General features: G+C 57.0%; 1 protein-coding gene across 1 annotated transcript in view; it reads left to right on the top strand.

Moving 5' to 3' along the window:
- The window catches only part of MYT1 (myelin transcription factor 1), a 52923-nt gene that overhangs the window by 9940 nt on the left and 17256 nt on the right, over positions 1 to 25727 (top strand). Inside the window, exons 2-13 of the mRNA XM_081149091.1 lie at positions 2662 to 2759; positions 9816 to 9870; positions 11343 to 11373; positions 15814 to 15876; positions 16504 to 16751; positions 18018 to 18722; positions 20359 to 20493; positions 21029 to 21119; positions 21310 to 21423; positions 22283 to 22497; positions 23954 to 24078; positions 24605 to 24865. Of these exons, the coding sequence (XP_081005217.1) occupies positions 9816 to 9870; positions 11343 to 11373; positions 15814 to 15876; positions 16504 to 16751; positions 18018 to 18722; positions 20359 to 20493; positions 21029 to 21119; positions 21310 to 21423; positions 22283 to 22497; positions 23954 to 24078; positions 24605 to 24865 (2043 nt within the window). The 5' untranslated portion in view covers positions 2662 to 2759. The remainder of the gene's footprint in view (positions 1 to 2661; positions 2760 to 9815; positions 9871 to 11342; positions 11374 to 15813; positions 15877 to 16503; positions 16752 to 18017; positions 18723 to 20358; positions 20494 to 21028; positions 21120 to 21309; positions 21424 to 22282; positions 22498 to 23953; positions 24079 to 24604; positions 24866 to 25727) is intronic.

The raw sequence follows: 25727 nt of genomic DNA, 5'->3' as shown, positions 1-25727 counted from the left end.
GAAGGTGGGGCCACTGGGAAGAGGACCGGCTGGGCCAGCGCAGGAGGAGCCTCCTTTCCACGGCCTGTGCTGCTTCCCTGAGCGTCTCTGCCTGCCGGGGGGCCCCTGTGGGGACAGGCAGGACTGTGGTGCCAGACCCCGAGAGGTCCCAGCCAGCACCTCCACACCACTTGTTCCCAAGCAGCTTGTCTGCTGCCTCTGTGCACAGGAGTTCAGATGAGCTCACTAGACACCTAAGAACCCACAGGAGGGCTTGTCTTGAGGAAAACCTGCTCCGTGCTCCAGATTCCTGATAATAAGGCAGTGCCATCTTCACACATTCACCGTGCACCAGGCCCTGAGAGGGCGCTTCCCACGAAAGCTCTAAATCCCCAGGCGTCGCTTTCCTTTTGCATCCCAGATGAAGAGGGGCACACTCAGGCCAGATATGGGGGCAGCTCTGCCCCACCACCCAGTGTGCCCAGAGCAGGTGACTTCTTCGAGGCACATCCTGATGGGGCCCCAGCAGGGCCTTCCTCCAGCCTGGGAGCTCTGAGTCAGGCGTGTGGGGGCTTCATGTGCTGCCTCTGTGGTCAGACAGGATGGGTCTGGTCTGCATGTGGCCTGGCCACAGGTGGTCCCAGGGTGACCCTAGGGCCCTAGTTATTTCCCAGCACAGGGGGAGCTATGACTTCCAGCAGTGACTATAGTCTGCTGTCAAAAAGTTCCCAGGAAAAGGAAGGACTCACATCAGGGTAGAGCGGGTTCATGAATAAGGATCTGGTCTTGGGGGTGCCCTGTTTGATGGTACACACCAGGGGTGTGAGCTCCAGGTCACTGAGGTGCCACCCTGCTCCTGGGCCCAGAGGAGGCAGCAGTGGGCATTTCAGGTGACAATGCTCTCACTACCCTCTGCTTTGCCTGAACAGGTGTGGGGAACACAGGGAATGGGGCCAGGTGAGAATGGGAAACACCTGCTTTTCTGGTTGTCTCCCATCAGAGACCTGCTCTGTTCACCCCACTGGGCTGCTTTGGGAAGCAGGAGGGACCTCGAGGGGGTCGCACAGGGGTGTGTGTGTCTAGGGCCCCCTGCTGGGGTGCCAAGGGGGGAAACAGTCCTGCCAGCACTGCAAATCTTTTTTTTTTTAAAAAAATATACATATTTATTGATTTCAGAGAGAGGAAAAGGGAGAGAGAGAGATAGAAACATCAATGATGAGTCATTGACCGGCTGCCTCCTGCACGCCCCTTACCGGGGATCGAGCCCGCAGCCTGGGCATGTGCCCTGACCAGGAATCAAACCGCTATCTCCTGGATCCTAGGCCGATGCTCAGCTGCTGAGCCACACAGGTCAGGCAGCACCACAGATCTTAGGCTCTTATGTTTTCCCCTCCAGCTGTCAGTGACACATGCCCCAGTCACCTCACAGGTTTACATATGTCACAGTGACAAGAAATTCCACTGGAGTCTCGCAAACCAGCCAGTGCACAGAGGACTGTGGGGTCGCCTCTCCTGGAAGGTGTGTGTGGAAAGTGAGCCCCGTGTGCTCTCGCCTCTGTCCTCAGCTGCGAGACACACCCTATGCCTCTTGATTCACCCTGAGTGTCTTTCATCGCTTCTGTGTATGAGTCTGTCTGCTTCCTCTTTGTGCCTCCACCTGTGAACTCAGGGCCCGTGTGAGTCCCAAAGGCTGTCCCCCACATGCCTGTTATGGGTTTGGAAATCTGAATACCTGTGTGGGCTTGGCCCCATTTTGAGTGTGCTTGTGACCTGTGAGGACCTAGGAACCAAGAGTCACACAGTTCATACCTCTTTGGTCGAGGCCAGTCTTCACAGGGGTCCCCTGCAGGTGGCCCATGGCTCAGCGAGGGGGGCACACGGTACCAAACCATTCCTTTGAAGACCTTGCATTAGGTGTTTCCTTGACGACCAGTCTGCTTCTCTCTGTGTTGTGCTCTTGGAGGTCACAGGAGACCCTCTGAGGGCATGGGGGTGTTTCCAGACACGAGGACGCTGTCGCCAGGAACCATGGGGGTGCTTGGGGCAGGAGAGGTGGAATTCCAGAAAGACCACCTTTGGGGGTGCCTGGCAAGCATGAGAGGGGACCATGGGTATGACAACGGTGGGCCTGACTTGCCTTCAGCAGAATCCAAACCTCTTTTCAAGGAGAAGCAGAGAGCAGAACGCAGGAATTTTCATTTCCTGTTTTTATTGTTGGTTACTAATGACCTTCCTTTGAACGCTGCCGGCTCTGGAAAGCTGGTTGTCATGGAAACAGGGAGTGCCGAGCAGGGAATAGGTACACAATGCATTTCTTTGTCACGTCCAGCTGATGCCTCAGCCTCTGCGGGGACCTGTGAACTTCTGTGAGGAATTAAATATTAACTCGAAGCTTCTGCAGAGGAAAGATGCCAGGAACCAGGGCGGGGGGAACAGTGACTTGTACCAGCCCTGGCTGGAACCCACAGTGTGTCCCGTGGACACCCTGGGTGAGGTGCAGGGGTGTCCCAATCAGGAGAATGACGTTCCTACAAGGGCCCCTTTTCTTGTCCCTTGCGTGTCTTTTGGTGGATTCCAGAAAACGGGGACCACATAGATGGCTGAGCAAACAGGACCCATGTTCCCCTGCTTCTGCCCTTGGGATGCGCAGCTGGACTCACTAATTCCTTTTCTGACCCTCAGAAAATGAGTTCCGGGGTGAGCTGCTGAGTCAGAGGTGGACACACGGAGACAAGGCCAGCAGCTGCAGCACCTCGAGGCTCCTGGACACACGAGGCAAGGTGAGGTACTGGGAGGGCCGCCCCACCCTGGCCCGGGGCCTGGGCAAAGGTCCCTCCCACTCCAGGCATGCAGCACACAGGTGACGTCTGGGCTGGTCATCACCAGTCTAGATTAAGCAAAGTGCAGGTTGGGACCATCAGCAATCTGGTCCCTTTAAAAGGAGAGGGAGAAAGCTGGGCAGAGCTGACCCACAGCAGGGCACGGGGGCCGGGCTGCCTAACTTGCCTCAGTCACTGTCGTCTGACCTGGGCAGGCTGGGGATCCCTAGGAACTGTCTAATCTTGCTTGTTTCGATCTTCCCAAGTGGAGGCAGATGGTTTGTGCTGGCCTAAAATTCACGACGGTGACTCAGGCGCCCTTCCCTGGGCTGTGCCAAAACCCAGGACATCACATGCGCTGACAGCCACGCCACACCTCTAATTCTAGAACTTCCCATGACATTCTCTGGGCAGAACTGGGTCCCCAGGCTCAGATGACCCTTGGAGATAGGAGGGCAGGTGACAACAGGCTTGGTGGGCCTCCCTTCCCAGATCTTAGATTCTGATCTCATTTTCTAGATACAGAGTCGCCCTCTGTCAAGGATTCAAGCTGTGACCCAAGGCACGGCCACCAAGATGTGATGTCCCAGGGTGTAGATGGGCAGGACCTCAGAGTTTTAGGTGACAACCTCATCCGAGGGTGCTTGTATTTTACTCTCAAAGCCCAACATCTTTCTTTTGAATCTGTGGCTGGGATGTGCATTTTAATGGCTCTGTGCTAGCACCCCTGTCTGAACTTTTATTCCTATGGGATTATCGGTGCTGTGCCGAGCCATCTGGAGCCCGAGGCAAAAGGAAAAGTCGGTAACACCAATCCTACCTTTATTTAAATTTTTAGCATTTTGTTCATCATGGATTTTTTTACATTAATTTTGATGTCTTAAAATATTGCAATAACTATTATTTAATTGCGATTGCTGAGTTTTTGTTTCCCCCTTAAATTTGCACCCAGGTAAATGCCTTACTTGCTTCATCCCAGCCCCGAGCAGCTAAACAGAGATCCCATGACCAGAAAAGTGACAGGCAGCCTCAGAGATACTGCAGGCCCAGGCCTCCACAATAAAGCAAATATTGCAATAAAGTGAGTCACACAAATTTTTGCTTCTTAGTCAGAATGCAAAGAACATTTATTAAGTTTGCTGCCTTATATGGGCATGGCTCATGGCGCCCCAAACAATTACAATAGTAACATAAAGATCCCTGACCACAGGTCACTACAACAAATATATTAATAATGAAAACGTTTTAAATATTGTGAGAATTGCCAAAAAGTGACACAGGGACACAAACTGAGCAAATACTGTAGGAAAATATTGCCAATAGACTTGCTCCTCGCAGGGTTGCCACAGACCCTCCATTTGTTAAAAAAACAGTATCTGTGAAGCCACAGAAGGCTGCCTGGACCTCGTCTGAGGCCGAGGGCTCTGGGCCACCCGCATTGATGGGGCTGCGTGAGGGATGGGAGGGAGGTGCTATCTCCCTGGCTCCAGTGTGAGGAGCTTGCGGGCGTGGGACCTACCACGGACCAGTCTGTGGGCCACGGTCAGGTTCTCCGGCAGCATCGACCGTTTCACAAGAGAGACTTTTCACTCTGTTTTGGGCAGGTAGGGCCTGAGTTGCAGTTCTGGCTTGTGGAAGGGTCGGTTCCCAGAACTGGGGACCTGGTGCAGGCGGTAGCTTCAGGCGGGGGGACTGAGAAGGCCTCATGCAGCACAGTTGTGCTGGCCTCGGGACAGTAGAGAATCACACGGCACTGGCAGCACTGGCCTCAGATAGGAGGTGGGCGAGGAGCTCAGTGTCCGGAGGGCGGCGGGATCCTGTGTGGGACCCTTTCACACGCACAGCGGCTCTGGGTTCAGCACCAGGCAAGTGGACAGCTCATAGGTGGGTTTGGAAGGGGCCCTAGGAAAAGACCAGGTGGTTGTGTTTGGGGGAGTGCTGAGTGGGGTGTCTGTGAGTGTGCGCTTGTTTAGCCCTAAAGAGACAAGGAGTGGGCGTTGACTGTAGGTCCTCATACCTCTACGTGACCTTGAAGAATGAAACACTGGGGCCCTGAGCCACATGCTACCCAGTGGATGGCTAGAGATAAGCAGTCAGAAGGTTGACTGCAGGACGTTCAGGCAGGCCTTGGGGTTCCTGATGGGGGAGGGAGGTGCCACTTCACTTAACATGGCCCAATTTCTACCTCTGGGCAGGTACAAATTCCATTTATTGTGGAGTTTAAACAGGGACGCAGACGTGGTCGCTTTATTGGTGTCATTATGTAGCTATAATTTTTTTTAATCCTCACTTGAGGAGTGAGGATTTTTTCCCATTGATTTTAGAGGGAGCAGATGGGAGGGGGCGGGGAGAGAGAAACACCGATGTGAGAGAGACACAGGGAATCGAACCCGCGACCCTCCAGTGCACAGGCCGATGGTCTAACTACTGAGCTATGCCGGCCAGGGCTACGTAGCTGTAAGTTTTAACTTAAAGTTGGAGTGAGCCATGGTCCCATGCTTAGAGGTGCCTGGAGAACCTCTCCTGGGACACGTGGTCAGTAATGCTCTGTGGGTGTTCTCTCTGCAACCCAAAACGGAGGCTGGTGTCTTCAGGTGCCAGGAGGTAGAACAATGGGTGAAATGCCAGGAGAATGTCAGACACGCAGTGGGATGCCCCAAAGGGGAACAGAGCTGTCACTGCAGGTAACCAGGGGTGCACGGGTGTGTGCGAGTGGTTAAGCCTCAGAGATCAGAGAATGGAAAGCCGGGGTCTGCTGGGGGTTCCGGAGGTAGCAGAACCTGCAGGTCCCGAAGCAGAGGTGGCTCTGAGGCAGACCCTGACCTGCACAGGCGTGTGTTCAGAAGAAAGGGAAGCCGGGGAGGCTGTGCAGGGTGAGGCAGGAGGGCTCTGAAGGATTCCACGGGAGAGGAGCAAGAAGCATCCTGAAACGCTGCTCTTGAGTCCTGAATTGGAGTCCTGCCCAGGAGTGGGTGGGATCAGATGCAGTGGTCTCTGCTCAGGGGCTTCCTAGCAGCCAGTGTGAGCAGGCGCACCCTCAGGTGAGCACCATGAGAGAACAGAGCGCGCCCTCCCCTGGAGAAAGGGGTCACTGGGTGGGTACTTCAGAGCCAATAGGGCAGGTGATGGTCAGCTCCTGGCCACCTCCGGTTATGTCCCACTGCCCCCTTCACTCCATGCCACCACTTCCTTCAGGTAGGGCTGCCTGTGGTCTCCTGGGAGTCAGTGGATGCTCCCGCCTCTCCCTCTAAGTCTGCTCCAGGGACACTATAATCCATATAATCTTGTGGCTTTAAAAAATTGTCCTAAGTCCATTGTAATTCTGCAACTTTGCAGCTGTTGGAATGAATTCTGAATAAAATGAAGCCCTAACCTGCAGCCCAGGGCCGAGTGAATGTCCCTGTGGTCTCAGGGTTCTGGAACCCTCACCCAGCTTGGGGCTCTGGTGTGTGCTCAGCTGTCTTCTCCAGTCCAGGGTCTCAGAGACATTTCTGACTTTCCCGCTTGTCTGTCCATCCGTCCATCCTCACATAACGTGTGCTGAGCAGTGAATGAGGCCATGGCACCTCGCTCTGCAGGACACGATGGACTTGAAACTGGAATGAAGGAGTTTATCTGAGATGGAATTGAGGGCTGTGAGGGAAATGAGCATGCGCAGGGCAGAGCAGGAGGGCACAGGCCTGACTGTAGAGAGGAGCTGCCACCCAAGGGTGCTCCTTGCTCCCCAGCTCTGAACATCTCCCATCCTGAGGCAGCCTAAATGTCCTCAGGTTTCCACTAATCCACTCATCCTCCCCTCCCTACTAAGGCTCCTGGGTCTGAGCAGCCCCCTTCCTCTTGAGCTCTCCCCTGACTCCCCCCTTCCCTGGAGTGAGGGACCCTCTGTTACTGAGGGTGGCGCTGCTCGGGCCAGGATATCTTGCAGGGGCCAGGAGGCAGCTTGTCTGGGGCTTCTCGGGGCCAGGCCTCAGCTGTCTGTGCAGAATGGCAGGGAGGCTCCTGCGCTGTGAAGGACAGAACTTAGGGTGTGGGCAGAACTGACCTCGGGGTAAAAGTGAAGATTGGCATAAAGCCTGTGGTGCCTAGGCTGAGCACTCCTGGGCAGAGTGCCTCCTTCCTGGCCACTGTGCCACTGGCTGGGTCTGAGTGCACTTCTCCCCTCCATGGCCTCAGAGTCCAGATGAATCCACAGGTTTGGAGGCTGCTGACCACAGGGAATTGTTTGGTTCCCAGTTGTAAATGTCCAACCCAGGGAACCCAATTTGGGCAACAGTGATATGCAAGTTGTAGTGAGAACCATCTGTACCTAGAAAGAGCTCACAGGGCTACTCTCGACTTTACCAACAACCGCACGTGGAAGGAGCAGGAGCAGCCCCGTGGGAGACCCATGTCAATGGTGTCAGTGAAGCAGGCGAATGGAGGACCGGAGGCCACCTGGCTGGTTCGCAGGGGTGGCGTGTGTAAGTGATTCTCCTCCCCAGCTTTCCTATTGAAGACAAAACCAGTGGAACGCTGGCTGAGCACAGAGCCCGTTTAAGGAGCACAGGGGAGGGAGACGCTCCGCGTGGCAGAATGGGCTGGTGTTACAGGAGTGGGCTGGAGGTGGCTCAGTTGTGACGCAGGGGCCTTTTTACCCACAAGGCTAGAGGCTGTTCAGTTATTTGTGGATTTGTGCCTGTAACAAACAAAGGATTTTTAAGCAAGAAATGAATGAAAAATTGGAATGTGTCTCCTTGTCTTTGCGGGGTGGGAGCTACTGGGTGGTGCTGGGCTCTGTCTGGGACGCGGAGCAGGGTTCCAGGGCATGAGGACAGCTGAGAATCCACCTCTGAAGTGCTGCACGTCCACTGAGAGGGAAAACCATGGAGCTCACTGGTTTTATCGCAGCTTTGTCCCTGTGTCCGAGACTGCCAGGACTGCCGGCTTCAGACAGCTCAGAAATCAGCCTCGTTGCTAATATCCCAAGTCTTTGGCTCTTACAAATCCACTCTCACGTTAAAGAGCTAACTTGTCTTTCATCCCGTCGAGCAGTTTTCCCCCTTAAAATCAAAGCTACATGCACCGAAGAGAATTTCTCACTGACTGACCAGATAAATTGCAAAGGGAAGGTGCTCGACAGAGGGCTCACGGTTTGGAGGCAGCGCCCACGACCCACCCCTGCCACCCTCTCTGTTCTCTGCTCTTTGAATAATTTATCTGCAGGAAATCCAAATTGCCAAGGCACGCTTTAACGTAGCAGACTGCTTGCCAGTTTCCTTGGGAAACCTGACAAAAAAAGAGCTATAGATCGCATTTCATCCGCAAGCAGGCGCCCAGCAGTTGGCAGCATCAGCGTCATGGTGCATCCTGCAGGGAAGGCAGGCGCCTGGGCCCACAGATGCGTCTGAAGGCTCATGGCGGTAATGAAGCCCCTTTGAAGCCTGCTCCTCTCTTCACTTTCAACGTCAGCTGTTGGTCACAGGGAACCTCATTTCCAAAATAGAAATGGTGGCCATTGTGTCTCGCTGCTGGATGGCTGTGATAGGTGCACCTCGGACCCTGGCTCCTCGGCCTGGACCCCGGCCGGCTGCATAAGTCACCCCTGGTTTTGACTTTTCCTCCTTAACAAATCACACAAATCATCCTATGTTAGTGCTGCTTGGGGGGAGGTTTGCTCTGCAAATTCTATCTCACTAATTGGGGGGATCCCTCCTTCTGTCTTCCTGGGTGGTACCCTAGACATACCCTCCTGCCGGCCTGGCTTCCTCTCTCCTGCCACTCCTTCCCCACTGTCTGCTGCCCCTCTGATGGCCACAGTGTGGTCTGAGACAGGTGGCACAGCTTCCTCCTCTTCCTGACCATGGGCACAGGTGGTGAGCCCTGCTCTCCTGGCGCCTCCTGGGGTGTAGGAGACCAGGCAGAGGCTTCTCTCCCTTGGAGACATGGAGCATGTCAGGGCTCCTGCCGACCACCCACCTCCTGCCTCATCACCTGCCTGATCAGATGTGTCATGAGTGCCTCAGGCCAACGATCCTGTGTGATGACCTGTAGCTCCTGAGGGCTCTCCCTCAACTCCTTGGAGGACTGTGTGGGCAGTGTCGCCCAAGAAGTGGTTCAAGGAGGGACTCCTGGAAGAAGTGACACTGAGGGTGGCCAGTGGGTCCGGTTGATCTGTCCCAGCCTGGCTCTCACTGACCCACCTCTCGCCTCTAGAGCCTCATGTCAGCGCAGTGGCCATGGGCACCTGGCATGTGGCTGGTCACACTCAGATGTGCTGTGAACCCTGGAGGCATGCAAGTTTTCTGAGCTATCACAGAACAAAGTCCCATTCACAATTTTTACACCGATTATTGTTGAAATGATAATGTTTTGGATAGATTGGGCTAACTTACTTTAGGGTAACATTAATCTTAGCTGTTTCTCTTTACATTGTTAATGGGACTATTAGAACATTACAACATTCACAGCGACTTGTGTGACTTGGGCTCAGTCCCTTGGGTGGTCGTGTCCTGGCAGCCCTGGTGCCCTTAGGAACACACACAGAGCGTCCTGCCTCACATTAGGGAAGGTCCCCGAGCTCAGGCCACCTCTCCTTGGACTGTTCCTGGGACAGCACACAATGGAGTTTGAAGCTGTCTCACCTCTGGATGCTTCCCGGATGGTCCATCTGGGTCCCAGCCACTTGTTTCTGACCGGACGACCCTCACATAACTCCCATGGGAAGCTGGGCTCTGGGCATGGTGTTGTCAGAGTCTGTGACGAACGACCTGCCCTAGTGCCTGAGCACCTGTGCCCGGTGAGCAGCAGGTGGGACAGGCCCCTTCCTCCTCAGGGGGCAGGGGTGGGGGGCAGGCACAAGGCATGGGGGACCCTGGGGCTGGCCTGCTGTTTCAGGCCCCAGGCCTTTCCTGCCCCGTGAGCCGTTCCCGGTAGTTCTGTGTCACAGACTTGCCATCACCAGCAAAGTCTGAGCTGAGACGGCCGCAGGTCCGGGCGGCCCTGCCTTCCCGTGAACATAACAGTTGTTTCTCCTTGCAGATGAGCTTAGAGAATGAGGACACTCGAGCTCGCACGCGATCCAAGGCCCTGCGAGGTGAGTGCTGCCCTCCCCTCCCCTCCCCTCCCCTCCCCTCCCCTCCCCTCCCCTCCCCTCCCCTCCCCTCCCCTCCCCTCCCCTCCCCTCCCCTCCCCTCCCCTCCCCTCCCCTCCCCTCCCCTCCCCTCCCCTCCCCTCCCCTCCCCTCCCCTCCCCTCCCCTCCCCTCCCCTCCCCCTCCCCTCCCCTCCCCTCCCCTCCCCTCCCCTCCCCTCCCCTCCCCTCCCCTCCCCTCCCCTCCCCTCCCCTCCCCTCCCCTCCCCTCCCCTCCCCTCCCCTCCCCTCCCCTCCCCCTCCCCTCCCCTCCCCTCCCCTCCCCTCCCCCTCCCCTCCCCTCCCCTCCCCCTCCCCTCCCCTCCCCTCCCCTCCCCCTCCCCTCCCCTCCCCCTCCCCCTCCCCTCCCCTCCCCTCCCCTCCCCTCCCCTCCCCTCCCCTCCCCTCCCCTCCCCTCCCCCCTCCCCCTCCCCTCCCCTCCCCTCCCCTCCCCTCCCCTCCCCTCCCCTCCCCTCCCCTCCCCCTCCCCCTCCCCTCCCCTCCCCTCCCCTCCCCCTCCCCTCCCCTCCCCTCCCCTCCCCTCCCCTCCCCTCCCCTCCCCTCCCAGCATCCACAGCTGGCTCCACCCCAGTCCCAGCGGCTGAAGCTGTAGATGTCACTGTCTCCAACAGTGTTCCTCAGGAGCCCAGAGCCCACAGCAGTGCCCAGGCCTGGCCTTTTCCTCCCCTGCCCTGGGGCCTGGGGCATAAGGCTCTGGTAGTCTCAGGGTGCCTGAGGGGCAGCTGCAGGGCCTCAGGCCCAGACAAAGCATGCTAGGCAGAGATGAGGAGACAGACCCAGCTCCACGGGGCAGGGAATGCAAAAGTGTCAGGGGGCCATTCTGTTTGGAAGTGACAGGCGGCCAATTTTCCGTCACCAGCCTCCACCTCCCAGGATGTCAGTCTGGGTGCTGGTGGGGACTGGGAGGTGGCTGGGTTGAACTGGCAGTGGGGTGAGGAGGGAGAGGGGCTCTGCAAGGACTGAGCCCTGTCCCTTGGCCAACCTCACCCCCCTAATACCACAGGGCACACACAGGTGAGGGGAACACCAAGCTTCTCAGGTGTGCTGCCTGCCCAGTGGGACCCCGGTGTGTTTGGCCCTCAGTGGGCCCATCGCTGAGCCCCAGCCGTTCAGCCCATCTGCTCCTCTGTTTGTCCAGCTTTATCTGCTGGGTCAGGTTTCCTGCCAGAAACCAAATTCTATGTGCAATTAGAGAAAGAGATACCGCCCTGGCCCTGAGGGCCCAGAGAGCCTGTGTGTGTGTGGGGGGGAATCCATCTATCCCTCTGCAAAGCCACCAGCCCCTCATGGGGTTGGAGGAGGCGGCTTGCTCCATTAGACCCTAAGGCATGCTAGAAGGTCAGGAGAAGACTGGCCCCACCTTTTCTCCTCTGTGCCTTTTCAATACTGACTCAGTGTTTCCTGTTTCTCTCACCAGCACTCCCAGAGCCTGCAGGTGCTGACCTTAGGTAAGAAAGACTTCCTGCTAGCACTGAGCATGGTCATACCTGTGGTCTTGCAGGCCCTAAATGTCCCCACACTGGGCACTTGGAACTGACCAGCTGCACCCTGGGGTCCCCTTTCCCTAATGGTGCCCCTCTCTCCTTGCCACATGTCAGCTGTCGTCACCCTGCCTCTGCCCTGATCCCACCACACAGCCACCTCACGTCAGGGTCACAGACGTGTGCACACCTGGCCACCACCAGCATCTGCTGGTCTTAGTGGGCTGTTACAGGCTTCTTTGTCTGATGGTCTTAGGCCCCATTTGGCCAGAACTGGGACAGGATGTTCCTGGCCCCAAGTCTTCGACTGACTCAGAAATGCAGATGGTGGTTCTGTGTGTTGTGATCTTGTGTGGCAGAGCTCTGTGACTGCAGATTCCAGGCCACGTCTCACAGGGCACGAGTGTCCTGAGGAAGAAAGGAGGACAGCCCACTGCAGTGACATGTCGGTCAGAGCAGGAGGGGCCAGGCCTACCTCCCCGAGGCTGCAGTGCCCTCACCTGCTGGCTGCCTTGGGCCTTGCCAAAGTCTTTGGGGTGGGGGACGGCTAGAGGCAAAACCACCCCAATCCCTATGCTGGGCCGTCCCAGCACCACCCCACGTTGCCTGCAGACTGCAGACTCTGCAGGCCTCTTCCCGGGATCTCCGGTGCCATCCTCTTAGAGCTCAAAACACGAGAGAAGGAGGGGAGGTGACACTTGCTAAGGGTCCCCAATATGCCATGCAGGCAATGGGTGCCCCATTTAACTTTCACGAATTTCCTATGAGACAACGTGCCCGAGGCTCATCCGTGGAGGGGTGGAGGGGCTCCTGCCCCACAGCAGCTCTGGTGCTGAGGACACCATGGTGCCCAGCCCCCAAGACAGCAGGTAGGTGTGCCGCAGCATGAGGTGCCCATGCTGTGGGCCAGGCTGACAAGCACACCTCGATGGAAGTCTCTGTGAGCTCCCAGACTCTGGGTGGAGACAGAGAACATACAGGTTCCTGAGGGTTAATGCCGCTCTTTCCTGAGCAGCTCTCCACATGATGCCAGGGCCCCAGGGCCTCAGCTGGACTGTAATTCTTAGGGGTGGAGATTCTCACTAAACAGAACAACCCAGGGGCCAGGGCCACTTTATTCTTCTCTAGATGGTTGTTGAGCTATTGGCTTTTGCCACTCAGTAGAAAGGGAGGCCCTCAAAGTGTCCCAGAGTCCTTCCAGCTCTGGGGCTGTGCCTTGGATTTGGAAGGGAAGGGGCGTGGGAGTTTGGACAGAAGCTCAGAGCCCAGGCTTGGGCAGGCTTTGTGGTGGCCGGCCAGTACGGTCTTGATGTCAGGGACCCTCACGGAGGCTGTGCCTGCTGGTGCTCTTGTCCCATTTATGAAACTGAGGATGAGTGGGGTAAAGGTCATCTAACCAGAAGAGCGGAATCCCATGCCCTACAGCTCAAAGCCCGGCCCTGGTCAAGGGTGGTGGGGTGAGGATGGCAGCAGTCGGACCAGCACCCCTGAGCAACAACATGTGATCTCTAAGGGCCCTGGTCACAGGTGGGGAAGCTTCCAGGAGGAGGCGCCACTTCCTCGCCTGGGCCATGTGACAATGGGCCCTGGGCTCAGTCCTTGGGAAGCTCTGGCTTTGGTAATGGCAGTTAATTTTGGCACTAGATGAAATTATGGAAGGAGTTGGAAAGGCAAACCCAAAGGGTTGGATATTCTCTCGTAACTTTGAGGCTCGAAGAAAAAGTGACTCAAAATAGATTGGCTTTGAAACATTCTACGAGAGGACAGCCAACATGAGAGAGGCTGTGTGAGCACCGGGCCTTGTCTACCTTCTTTAGTCTTACGGGTCAACCTATGGACTTGGTAACAGCAGCACCTGTCTAGTTTCCTATGTGTAAACTAAGGAAACTATGTGTAGCATCCTAGCAACAGCATCTTCAGCAGCTCTGCACGTTTCTGAGAACCAGTACTTATGTGAAGTGGAGCAGACTGTGCCAAAGCGCCACACGCATCCCACGAGATGGGAGCCGTTGTTGCCTGTGGCCATGAGCTGCCTGCGGGGATGTGACCTGTGGCCTCTGGTGGCTCAGCTCTGTGCACGTCGCCCACTGTGAGCATATCCGTGCCACAGGAATGGGCAGACAAGCAAGACAGGACTTTCTCCCAGGTACAAGCAGACAAGCCCCGTTCCGGTCAGACTTCCCCTGTGGGTGCCGGCACAGGGAGTGTGACCACAGAGAAAGCTCTTTGCTGTGTTCTATGTAAGGAGCTGCATGCAGGACTCACTCCGTGGGTAAGGGACTTGGGCCCCATTGTCCCAGACTCTGTGTCACCTCTCCCGAGCTGTCTCTTCACTAGCTCAAGCACAGCCCCTTGTTGTCTGGGGAGCAGCATGGGGTTGTGATGAGGTGAGCTGCAGAGAAGCTGGGACAAGTGAGCCCTCAGCTCCTTCTGCCTCCACAGCCGAATTTAAGTGTCTAAGAGAAAACACAGGGGTCTGGTGGTTTTTACCTTCGAGCCGGTAAAAAGGTGCCAGACACTTTTTTTGGGTTTTAGTCTGGGCCCATCTGTTGCCAGAATGCACTGTTCGCAGCCAGACCCTCGGTCTCCAGGATCTGCTCAGTGCTGACCACGCCAGGCCCTCCCGAGCCCACCCATCCCAGCCGCCTCTCCTAGTAGCCCTCCCAGCTCTCCACACAGGCTGGGCTGGCAGCCAGGTCTCTTCTGAATTGGTGGGCGGAGGTGTGTCTTAGAGCAGGTGACGTGCTGGGGGCAGTGCCAGTACCCCACAGGCCTCCCCGGCAGCTGTCACCTAATTGCCTGATTAGCTCAGTGATTAATCGACTAATTGGGACCTCAGCTTCAAATCCCCCATAACAAGGAGTTTTTGTGGAAAGTCTCAAAACTAGTTCTTGAGAGTGTGAAGCAAGTGTAGGGCACAGACTGGACGGACATGCAGACCAGGGGACAGTGGCCACAGCTCTGTGTCCACAGAAGAAATCCACAGTAAAAAGTGGAGTGTCTTCCCTCCCTCCCTCCCTCTATCGCTCCTTCTGTCTTCTTTTAAAAACAATGAAAATCAGCACTGAGATCATCCATGAGGCCCCAACATGGGGGCTGCAGGCAGTCTTCCCACCAGACACCCTGATCCCCCAAAGGCCACTGCTGAGCTCCGGGTGGGGCTTTGCCTCCACATACTGTTCTGTTTCTCCCTGACCGGTCAGTAGGTGTGGCCTCCTGGCCAGTTGGGCCCCACAGCTCTCTGCACTCATGCCTGGGATCAGTCAGGTTAGAAATCACTGGGGGCATCTGGAAGGAGGTCAAGGGTGGGCCCCTCTCTGGGTTCCAGAGGCCTGAGGTGTCAGTGGCCTGGACGCTCCTTCCTTCACGGCTCTGGGAATGTCTGATCCAGGGTGGGAACTTGTTGCTGCTCCTGTTAAAAATAAAGCCTTCTCATCTGGACAGGGGCACCTTGGGGTGACGCCTTTCCAGGAGAGGCTCAGCCCCCCTCCTTTAGGTGACCTCCCACAGGTTCTCCATCTTGCTGAGTATCAGTTTGCTGCTTCCTAAAATAGGGTGATAACAGCTCTTTGCAGTCACTGGTCTGTGGATGTGTCCAACAGCCCACAGGACACTGACCCCACACTCCACACAGGCCCCCTTGCTGCCCTGGGGAGCCAGCTCCTGGGGAAGTGGGTTGGGTGCTATGGTCTGTGTTCATGATCAGAAGTTTCTGGAGCTGCCCATGGTTTGGTCCTGTGGGAAGAGATGATAGTGAAGGGTGAGGAGCTCCTGGGGCTCTTGCCCACCCACATTTACTCACCAGCCCTGAGGCAGGGGGGCTGTGAGAGGCCCAGCATCACCCCCACTGAGGTCTCAGGGCAGGTCCTCCTGGTTTTGCCGTACCAGGTTTGGGTGCCTCCAGCCTGGGGCAGGTGTCTTGGCCATATCTACGTGTTTGTACGGTCCTTCCTGTGTTGGCCCAGTGTGCCAGGCGAGGGCATACTGGGCGAAGGCTGCAGAGACCACGGCTCAGAGCTGCGGGACATCAGTGATGCTGGAGAGTCCCAGTGTCTGTGCTTTGCCCTTGGGCCGGCCTCAGGCACTGGTCCTGGGGTGCCTCAGAGTGTCCCGTCCCCTTGGGACACTTTGCCTGCGATGGAAAAGATTCATGTGTGGAAAGAGAGCCTCCTAGGAGATGCCAGTGCTGGGAGTCTTATCTCAGACATAGGGATCTCTAATTAAACACATTCATAAAACTGTAATGAACTGTTCATTTATTTAAGTGGGGGGAATTATTTCATTAATTTTTAGCCAACTGCAAGCATCCATTCTGAGATGGACAGTTTGGAGACAATCTTCTGCTCCCCAGGGTGAGGGTCTGGGTAGGGCCCCTCCCCTGAATGACCACTCCACTTGTCTCCCCAGCTGCCCCACCCCAGGATGCACGGGCTCAGGACACATCCGCGGCAAGTACTCCAGGCACCGAAGGTAAGGAGGCCTGAGGGCCCTCACCACTATTCCTGGGAAGGGGGGTGGGCTGCTGGGGTGTTGGAGCCCACCTAGTGCCCTGGGCCTTTTGTGGATCCACGTTTGCTCACGAGTGCTGTGCTGCAGTGTCCTCCCACTCGACTTGTTACTGAGGGGCCTTCACAGCTGAGGCTGAGTGTTGCCATGGCGTGGGTGCGAGGTCTCCCTGACAGGCTGCTGTGAGGCTGTGTGAGTTGAGCAGCAGAGCTTGGAACAGACCTGGGGTGCATTGGGATGATCTGAGTCATCCCGAGGGGTCTGCTGGACCTCAGGGACCCCCACTGCCATCCAAGTTTCAGAGGGTGGGTAAGGGTATGAAGGGTGTGCAGGTGGACAGGGGTGGGCCTGGGTGGGTGCAGAGCAGAGCAGCGGGCGCCGGCCCCACCCTCGGGGGTCTTCTGACAGAAGCTGAAAATGCCATTTAAAGCACAGTCAGGACAGTTCACTCAAGTCTGGAACCAGCCTGCCAGTGAGTTTGGGGCTTCTAGCGGAAGGATGGCAATGAGATACCAAGAGAAACAGGGTGAAGGGTGGGAGGGGGCCCGGGCAGTATTGACGGGGTGGCCACGACCCGGTCCCCTCCTCCAGTTTGCAGAGCTGCCCTCTGGCCAAGAAGAGGAAGCTGGAGGGCGCCAAGGCCCAGCACCTGGTGTCCAAGCGGAAGTCACACCCCCTGAGGCTGGCTCTGGATGAGGGCTATGGTGTAGACAGTGACGGCAGTGAGGATGCCGAGGTGAAGGACGCCTCTGTTTCCGATGCGTCGGAAGGAACTCTGGAGGAAGACGAAGCTGAGATGTCAGGACAGGAGGAGATTCATCGCCCAGGGCCAGCTGAAGGTGCTTTGTTGTTCTTTCTGCCTCGAATAAAGGATGCTCAGTGTGTCCCTGGAGAGTCGCAGCCCGTGAGCCGGGAGGCCCCGCCAAGAACGCCCTTCCTGAGAACAAGCGATGTCCTGTCCCACACCGGCTGGGCTTCCTGGAGAGGGCCGGCGGCTGCATCTGTGCAGACACTGTGTGTGTGACTGTGCGTGTGACGAGAGATGACGGACACATGGACATGGCTGTGTGTCTGGCCCTTGGGAAGAGCTGCCTGGGGCTGGGGCGGGGGTCTGCTTGGCGTCTGGCGAGAATGAGAAGGATGCCTGCTTGCACCGTCTTTCCTGTGGGGCACCCAGCCCTTGGCAAATGCTGGTGTGAAGGCCCCGGGTCCAAACCCCTCAGCACCCCTGAACTTCTGGGTCTGAGGCGGATTATTTTAAATTTTGGAGCATATCCACACTTGTCTCCCTCTGAGGCTCTGGCTGTGCCTGAAGTGTGTGTGGCCTCCTGGGCTCCAGGTAGGAAGCACTAATTACAAAGGAGGGAGTTTGGGGTCCGGTGTCAGTCTCCCTGCTCGGTCCCCTGGAGCATGGACTGCAGGGCTGGCCTCTTGGGCTGCCAAGACCTTGTGGAAGACTCCACAGGGCTGTGCACCCTACATCTTAGTCATGGTGGTGAAAATGTTTAAATTTGGGTCCTTTATTTTTTTTATTTTTATTTTTTATGTTTTTACCCTCACCCGAGGATATTTTTCCATTTCTTTTCAGAGACAGTGGAAGGGAGAGAGAGAGAGAAACATCGATGTGATAGAAATGCATTGATTGGTTGCTTCCTGCATGTGCCCTGACTGGGGCCAGGGATCAAGCCTGCAACTGTGCCCTTGGCAGGAATTGAACCCGGGACCCTTCAGTCTGGGGGCCGATGCTCTAATCACTGAGCCAAACTGGTTAGGGCTGAGTCCTTTAAAAAGTATAAATTTGTTTACTGCTTTTTGATTTTGAAACAATTTTTAAAAATCTGATGTATTCTTTGGGCTCGCTTTGGTGAAATGATTTGAGAAAGTACCGCAATTGCTTTAAAAACAGAGTAGTCGTTACTCCGTCTACTCCTAAAATAAGTTCAATGTGATCTCCCGACCTAGGCAGGGGCTGTGACTAAAACGACCTCACCGTGTCCCCATTTCTAGGGGTTTGTGTTCCCCGGCTGTGGCAGGTGGCGGGGCAGGGGCCTGGACACCCCCCCTTCCTGTGCACCCCTCCACGTGGCTTTTTTGGTCTTGTGCAGGAAGCAGCCCCATCCAGCCTCCTTGTGGTTCCGACCCCATGGGCAGCCCCACAGGCTCCTCCACAGGCAGCTGCAGCAGCTGTCAGGAGATCATCGCAGCTTCTCTCCTGAACCTGGGCCAAGTTGCAGAAGAGGCACTGGTCGGGGAGGGCCTGGGCCAAGACGCCATGCCGGGCCCCGGTGTCCAGCCCCTGGTTCAGGAGGAAGTGGAAGAAGGGGCCACCAGCGACGAAGGGGAGGAGGGTGTCTTCATCCAGCCGGGGGGCGCGGAGGGAGTCATCGGGGTCGCCCGTGCGTGCTCCCGGGAGCTGTGTCCCCAGTCCCTGGAGGGTGTGACCAGCGAGGAGTCCAGCCAGCCCAGTGTGTCCCTGGGTCCCGAGGAGGGGGAGGAGGACACTCCCGATGTGACCTGCCAGGAGGGCGCCCCCCAGGCCCTCCCCCAGAAGGCCCCCGAGCCCCGCAGCCCTGAGCCGGAGGGCTCCATCACAGTTGAGCTGCACTCTGAGGACAGCAGGGACGAGGTCCCGGACGAGTCTGAGATGTACGACGTGATGACCCGGGGGAACCTGGGCCTCCTGGAGCAGGCCATCGCCCTGAAGGCCGAGCAGGTGCATGCCCTGTGCCAGCCTGCGGAGCAGGGCCCAGGCGAGCCGCTGAAGGCGGCCAGGCCCCTGGATGCCACGCGGAAGACCTACTGCAGCAAAGGTAGGGCTGGTGCCCGCTCTGCACACGCATCCTCCAGTCCTTCACCCAGGATGCCCAGGTGTGCAGATACAGGGCCAGGAGAGACATGGCCTGACGCCCTTTCCTGCTGGGAGGGCGGCAGGTGCAGATGAGGGACAAACAGGCACACGACCACAGAGTCTGGTCATTGAACCTGAAGAAAGGGCTCCCACGGCTCACAGAGGGTCATCGGAGAGAAAGACAGAGCTGAGGCACTAGCTGAGAGGAGGAGGGTGGGAGGGACAGTGACCCAATTCAGTGGCCCAGCCACAGCCTGGGGGACCCACTTGGGTTGTGGAGGGCACAGACAGACCTGGGGGACGCACCTGGATCATGGAGGGACACACAGGGCCATGTTTTCTGGAAACACTCACTCATGAAACCAGCTCAGGGGAAGATATTCAGGGCCACAGCTGAGAGTACACAGAGGGGGACATTATTGCAACCTGAGGATAGCTGTCAAGGGGAGACCCTTTCAGGGCGGCACAGACTTGAGGGATAGCAGTTTGGGGGCTCACATTCAGGCCAGCACAGGCTCATGCATAGGCCTTGAGAGGACATGAACACAAGGAGACACACGTGAAGGTGACGTAGACTCAGGGATGATGTAGGGTGTCAGTTGGGGGTGGGCTTGGGGCCCACAGATCAGGGACAGTGTTGGAGAGGAGAGTGACTGGGGACACAGACAGAGGGACAGCTCCAGGCCCAAGTGTTCAGGCACTCATACCTATGGGATGGACATTAGGAGATCAGATGTAGTGTCCTGCTTTCAGGGCTAAAGTTGAGGGCATGGACCCGTGGGACAGACGCAGGTGGCCGAGCTAGGAGCGTCAGGCAGCGCCACGCAGGCCATGTGGAGCTGATGCTGAGGTGCAGACATGGGTGCCCTGCACAGAGGCCAGCTCAGAAAGCAGGTGCTGGGAGGGATTTGTGAGCCGTCCCTGTGTGTGTGGCTCTGTGGTGTCTGGGTTCTCCCAGAGGGGACGGCTCTGTCCAGGAGTTTCTCAAGGGCATAGGCTATGTTGGAGATCATCAGTGTCCTCTCAGGTGTCCCCTTTGGTCCCCCACACTCACTAGTGACCTCTCTGGGCTTGCAGAGGCTAGATAAGCCCAGTAACTGAGATTTGGGCTTAAATGTCTGCCCAGGCGCTTGTTTGTCATGTGACGTTGGGTAAGTCTCTTCACTTTGTTCTCATGTTGTCAAATCTAAAGGCTGCCTTTAGATTTGCAGGGGGCTTGTCACATTACCTTCACCTTCCTATGCAGAGGCTGGACCTCAAGGGTGGGGCTCCGGGAAGGTTTGCCCCCACTCGAGCTGCTGGGAGAGGAAGTGGTGCCAGCCCCTATGTGGGCTGCCCTTCAGATCACTGTGCACCCTGCTGTCTGGGGCAGTTTTGTCCATCTCTGGTCTTCTCGTCTCTGGGCAGACAGCTGGTGTGGACCAGTTTCTCCAGAGTCACCTCACTGTCCAGCCCAGGCCCCTCTGGGCACTTGGGCAGCCTGGCCAGTCTCCTCTCTGGATGGCCAGAGAAGGGTGAACTGTCCCGCCCCCTTGCTGCTCGTCACCCGCCACATGGCTTCCTGGCCACCTTCCGACTGGTGTGTCATGTCTGTTTAGATTCCTCAAGAGCAGAGAAACGGGAGATCAAGTGTCCAACACCGGGCTGTGACGGAACTGGCCACGTGACGGGGCTGTACCCTCACCACCGCAGCCTGTCTGGGTGCCCCCACAAGGACAGGATCCCTCCGGAGAGTGAGTAGCTCTGCATAGCTCAGGGGACCTCTGATGTTCGGACGGTGTCCATGTGGGGGAGTGGCCACTCGGGGCTCTGTCCTTTGGATTGGTACTGTCCCAATGCCCAAACTTGAGCCCTACAAGGCTGGGGACATGGAGCATGCTCAGTCATCCTCCTTGAGATGGCAACTTGGATCAGGGCCCCCAGAAGTCGGGCATGGTTTGGGCATACCCAAGGGACACGAGGCAGCCGGCTGTGGAGAGGCTGCGCTTGTGCTGAAGGCTCAGGAGGAAGCCTGTCCTGTCCTCTGGGCTGGAGGCAGTAGCTGTGACCAAGAGGTTGGCAGCCAGAGGTTGTAAAGCTGAATCCGTTTCTGCCCCAGGCAAGCAGGGGGCATGGTGGGTGTGTGCGCCATGCCTGGGCTGAGGCTTGGGGGCTGGAGCCACCAGACCTCTGCTCCCAGGTGCTATGTGCCCACCCCACGAAGCTGCGGCCTTTGGACGGGCTCCCGCCCCCTCCTGCCGTGCTCACCCCCCCGCCCTCCCCTTACAGTCTTGGCCATGCACGAGAATGTACTCAAGTGCCCCACCCCCGGCTGCACGGGCCAGGGCCACGTGAACAGCAACCGGAACACACACAGAAGGTACTCACCCAGCTGGGCGTGGAGGGAGGCAGGGGCGCTGGGCCTGCGTGGCCCAGGGCTGGTGCATGGCGGGCAGACCTCTGTATGTCGTTGGGCTTCCCTGGGCTCCTCGCAGGTGCCCGCCTGTGCCCCCGGCTCGACAGACAGAGCCTGGAGGAGAGGGCTCAGCTGTCCCCTTGTCTTTCTCTAGCTTGTCCGGGTGTCCCATTGCTGCTGCAGAAAAATTAGCCAAATCTCACGAGAAGCAACAGCCACAGACAGGAGATCCTTCCAAGACTGGCTCTAGTTCCGATCGGATCCTCAGGTGAGTGCAAGGACCGCAGCTCCGGAAGGGCTGCCTCTGGCTGCATGTGCTTGTGGGCGGGTGTGGGAGCTGATGCTTCAAGCAGCTGTGGGGCTTCCCAGGGCCAGGATGGAGGGCAGCTTCAGGGGCACACGGGACAGCCTCCAGTCTGCTGCAGAGGCAGGGTGGAAGTCTCCCAGATCTTCTCTCTGAGCTGATGGGAACAGAAGCCCCTCCACACCTGTCACAGTTGGCAGTCTCCTCCCAGGTGGTCTTCCTGCCCGGGATCCTGTGTTGTCTGGGCTGGGGTCTTCCTGCTGCCTCTTACGCATTTAAACATCTGAACTTCTTGAAGAGCTTCAGTAACAATGAATGAAACCCCTGCGGTGGCCTTCTCCTGCCTATCCCTGACCCTGCTGCAGCCCCTTCAGGGGCCATCTCAACCTTCCCTGCCCACTGAAGAGCTGAGTGGGGCTAGCTTTGAGACTGGTTTCAGAAACATGCCTCAGACCCTTCTCCCCAGGAACTCTACGCCGTCCCACCACTAGTTCTGCTGTGGAGTGGCTGCTGCCCAGCTCCTGGCCACGGGCTCATACTAACTGTCGCTGACCTGTTGGAAATCTGTTCTAAGTCCTGGGAGAAAGTCTCACGTCCCCCCTCCTCTGGCTGGTGCTGTCTGCAAGGGGACATGCCAGTCTTCCTCATACAGATCAGGCCCCAGGCAACTGTCAGTGGTAGGACATGGGGAAGGTCTCCCAGGGTGTTTGTCCACCTGGGTTCTGTGGGGCCCTGTGCAGGCTGTCAGGTGAAGCAATGGGGATGAGTAGCACAGGGTCCCTGGGTCCTGTCCTCATGGTTCTGCCTCTGTCCTGCACCCCAGACCCATGTGCTTTGTGAAGCAGCTCGAAGTCCCTCCATACGGAAGCTACCGGCCCAGTGTGGCCCCTGCCACACCCAGGGCCAACCTGGCCAAGGAACTGGAGAAGTTCTCCAAGGTCACCTTCGACTACGCAAGTTTTGATGCTCAGGTTTTTGGCAAACGCATGCTTGCCCCAAAGATTCAGACCAGCGAAACCTCACCTAAAGCCTTTAAATGTAAGTTGGGTAGAATTGCTCCTGGGGGTATAGAGTGAGGAGTGGTGGAGGAAGGGCCCTGGCCAGGAGCACTAGGGGAATCTGCCCATCTGCTGATGGGGTGGGATCAGGGCCTCAGCTGTCTCAGTGCCTACCCTCCCTCTTCACCGTCAAACTCCGTGTGTGCCCTCGCTATTTGTGAAACAAAACTAGGCCCTTTGTGGTGTGCGTGTCCAAAGGCTTGAGAATGGCTTTGCTGATGTGGCCCACCCTGCAAAATCTCCCTCTCCTGGCCATCTTCTCCCAGCCTGTTTGTTCCGACACAGAGGGGCAGGGCACACGTGTACGTGTGTGCATGCGCATGTGTGTTCGTGCGTGTGTCTGTGTCTCTGTTTGGTGTCGGGTAGGTCAGACAACTGCTGTGTTGAGCCTGGTACCCCGACAGGAGCCATTTCCCCTCCTGCTGGGGAGCATCTTGCTGGACACGATGTGTTATTTGTAATACTAGCAACAAATGTTCTAGGTACTTGTACTAACAAAATTGAACCTTCAGGAACAACCCTTCCTGTCTTTTTGTCCCTTATTACACTGATTTGTGGGCTGCCAGTCTGTTAGCCCTGGAAGTGCATACGAAGTGGAAAGCACCCCACTGTACCTGAGGCTGGAACTGGCATCTCCTGGTGGAAATGGGCCCCAATGCAGTAGTGATGGGTTTCCTACCTGTTAATAATAAAAATGCGAACTGATACAACTGCAGCTGAAGCATGAACACCTCTCCCATCTGTTAGGACTGAGGTGTTTCCGCCTTCACGCACAGGCACCCACCAGCACCACACACTCACATGGAGCTTGCTGTAGGTCTGGAAATTTTCCGGGGATATTGTCATTACTCAGAAATCTCATACCTGAGAGTGATTTTATGGCTACGGCACAATTACTAGAAAAGATAACATTTTATGCCTTATGTTTATTTGAGCAATAATGTTACTTTACTAAAGCAGAGCCTTTTATGGGGACATCAAAATCAGCCTTTTGACATGATTGACACAATTGTCCTACTTGTGTGATATTCCAAACAGCCATCCTATTTACAGAATTCTTTAGTCTTTCAATAATGATTCACAGATGGATATTTGTTTTTGTTTAAAATATCAGGGATGCTGGAATGTCTTTGGAGGGTTTTGTTCTTTCTGCACAAATTTTGGTCAGGCCAGAAATAACCTCCTCAATCCCAGACAGGAGTGCAAGTAGGAGCTGGGTGTGTGGACATGTGAGCAACCTGAACGACCTCGCCCCAAGCCCACCTTCCCTGTAGCTTTGCCCTGTGCACCCCCAGCCACCCTAAAGTCCCTTATGTGTCTGTGTGCCACCTGCTGTTCAAGTTGTACATCAGCCTGGTGTTCCCTCTTTGCAGCCAGACCTTTCCCAAAGGCCCCTTCCCCCAGGCACAGCGCCTGCTCCCCGCCCTCTTCTGTAGGCTTCGACTACGCGCACGACGCCGAGGCTGCGCACATGGCCGCCACCGCCATCCTGAACCTCTCCACGCGCTGCTGGGAAATGCCCGAGAACCTCAGCACGAAGCCACAGGACGTGCCCAGCAAGGTTGGTGTGCCCCCTGCAGGGAGTCGCTTCTGAGGCGGAGTTCATTTGGAGGAATTTACAGCCCAGACCACAAGCCTCTGAGCGAGATATTCTCAGGATCATCCAGGGTTTATCTGGAGATTATCACTTTTTCTCCCTTTTCTTCCCCAGCTATGGCCCCTGGTGAGCAGAGAGCGTGGATGGGTGCCTTTTGAGACTCTGTGTGGTGTGCCTATAGAGGGGCCACGTGGCTGGCACACGTGTGTTCCCGTGTCTCCCTGAGTCTGAGGCTTATGCACATGTTCTCGTCCGACCGAGCTCATGCCCTCAAGGGTCTGGTCTGTGGTCCGGGGGACTGGAAGGAGGGAGGTAGAGCTTCCTCCGTCTGGGCCTCAGGACTCGCTTCTCAGAGGCCCTTCTATTCGGTTTCGTTCTGCTTCCTTTCGAGGGAACCGCGTTTGGGGTGCTCTGCAAAGCTGCCTTCAGTGCCTCAAGGCCCATGTGGGAGGACGTGGGGTCCCAAACACAGATGGCCCTTGCGTTGCAGGCAGTGGATGCCGAGGTCGAGGTGGATGAAAACGGGACCCTGGACCTGAGTATGCCCAAACATCGCCGGCCGGAAGGCGCTTTCCCTAGCCGCAGCCCTGGAGTGAAGTCTCCAGATGCCTCCCAGCGCCAGAGCAGCACCAGCACCCCTGGCAGCTCCATGACCTCGCCCCAATCCAACCAGGTCTCCCGCCAGGATGAGTGGGACCGGCCTCTGGACTACACCAAGCCCAGCCGCCAGCGAGAGGGGGAGCCTGAGGAGGTGGGTGCCGCAGACTGAGGCTGCTTCTCTGGACAGAGCCTCTGGGGGTCCTGTCCCTTTGCACACAGGGTTCTGCACCCTCAGGGCAGCCAGGACTCACCCTCCCCTGTGAAGGGTTTTCACTACTGGGTGGGGCTCTGTGTTTGTCCCTGTGAGAGAGGTGGTCTCTCTTCTTAGGACACAGTGGTCAGCACACATGGGGCCTCTGAGAGCCTGGGGAGGAGAGGGCTTCTCTCAGGCCCCACCAGGGATGACTTCGTTTTGTGGGCTTCCAGCCAACCCGCTTTCCAAATAGGGGCACCCCAAACCCCAGCAGCCCTTTCTATGGTCCCTAGGATGCTCCAGCCACCTGGCTCCTTGGATAAAGGCAGGAGAGAACTCCTGGCCTCGGAGCCCCCATGCTGGGGAGTGGCCTGAGTCCCAAGACAAGCACCACCTGGTAAAAAGCAAAAAGTCGGGTGTCTGTGATGGGCTGTGGTCTGGGGACAGTGGACAGTTTCTGCCTAGTCACTCCACCAACTTGAGATGGGGGCTGATTGGGGGCTTTTCCCAAAGAGCTGTGCATCCTGAACAGCAAAGCCCAACTCTGAGGCTGTCGCGGGCTCCAGGCAGCCTCTGCACAGTGTGCACAGGTCTGCAGGTCCCCTCCCTCCTCCTCCTTCCCCGCCAGCCCCCTCAACACACCAGGAGGGCAGGCCCTGTGGAGCAGGGAGTGGGGAGGTCTCCTCTCTGGTTCCATCTTGCTGGTGAGCCAGCTTCATCTACGCGCGACGTATGCACCCCCACTTTACAGAGGAGCAGGCTCGGGTCCAGGCCGAGACCCTGTGGCTCAGTCACATGGCTGTGCCTTGGCGTTAGGCCT

The sequence above is a fragment of the Miniopterus schreibersii genome (assembly GCF_964146895.1).
Source record: "Miniopterus schreibersii genome assembly, chromosome: 10".
NCBI lineage: Eukaryota > Metazoa > Chordata > Mammalia > Chiroptera > Miniopteridae > Miniopterus > Miniopterus schreibersii.
Note: the sequence above shows the minus strand (reverse complement) of the source record. Positions and strands in the feature narration are given on the sequence as shown.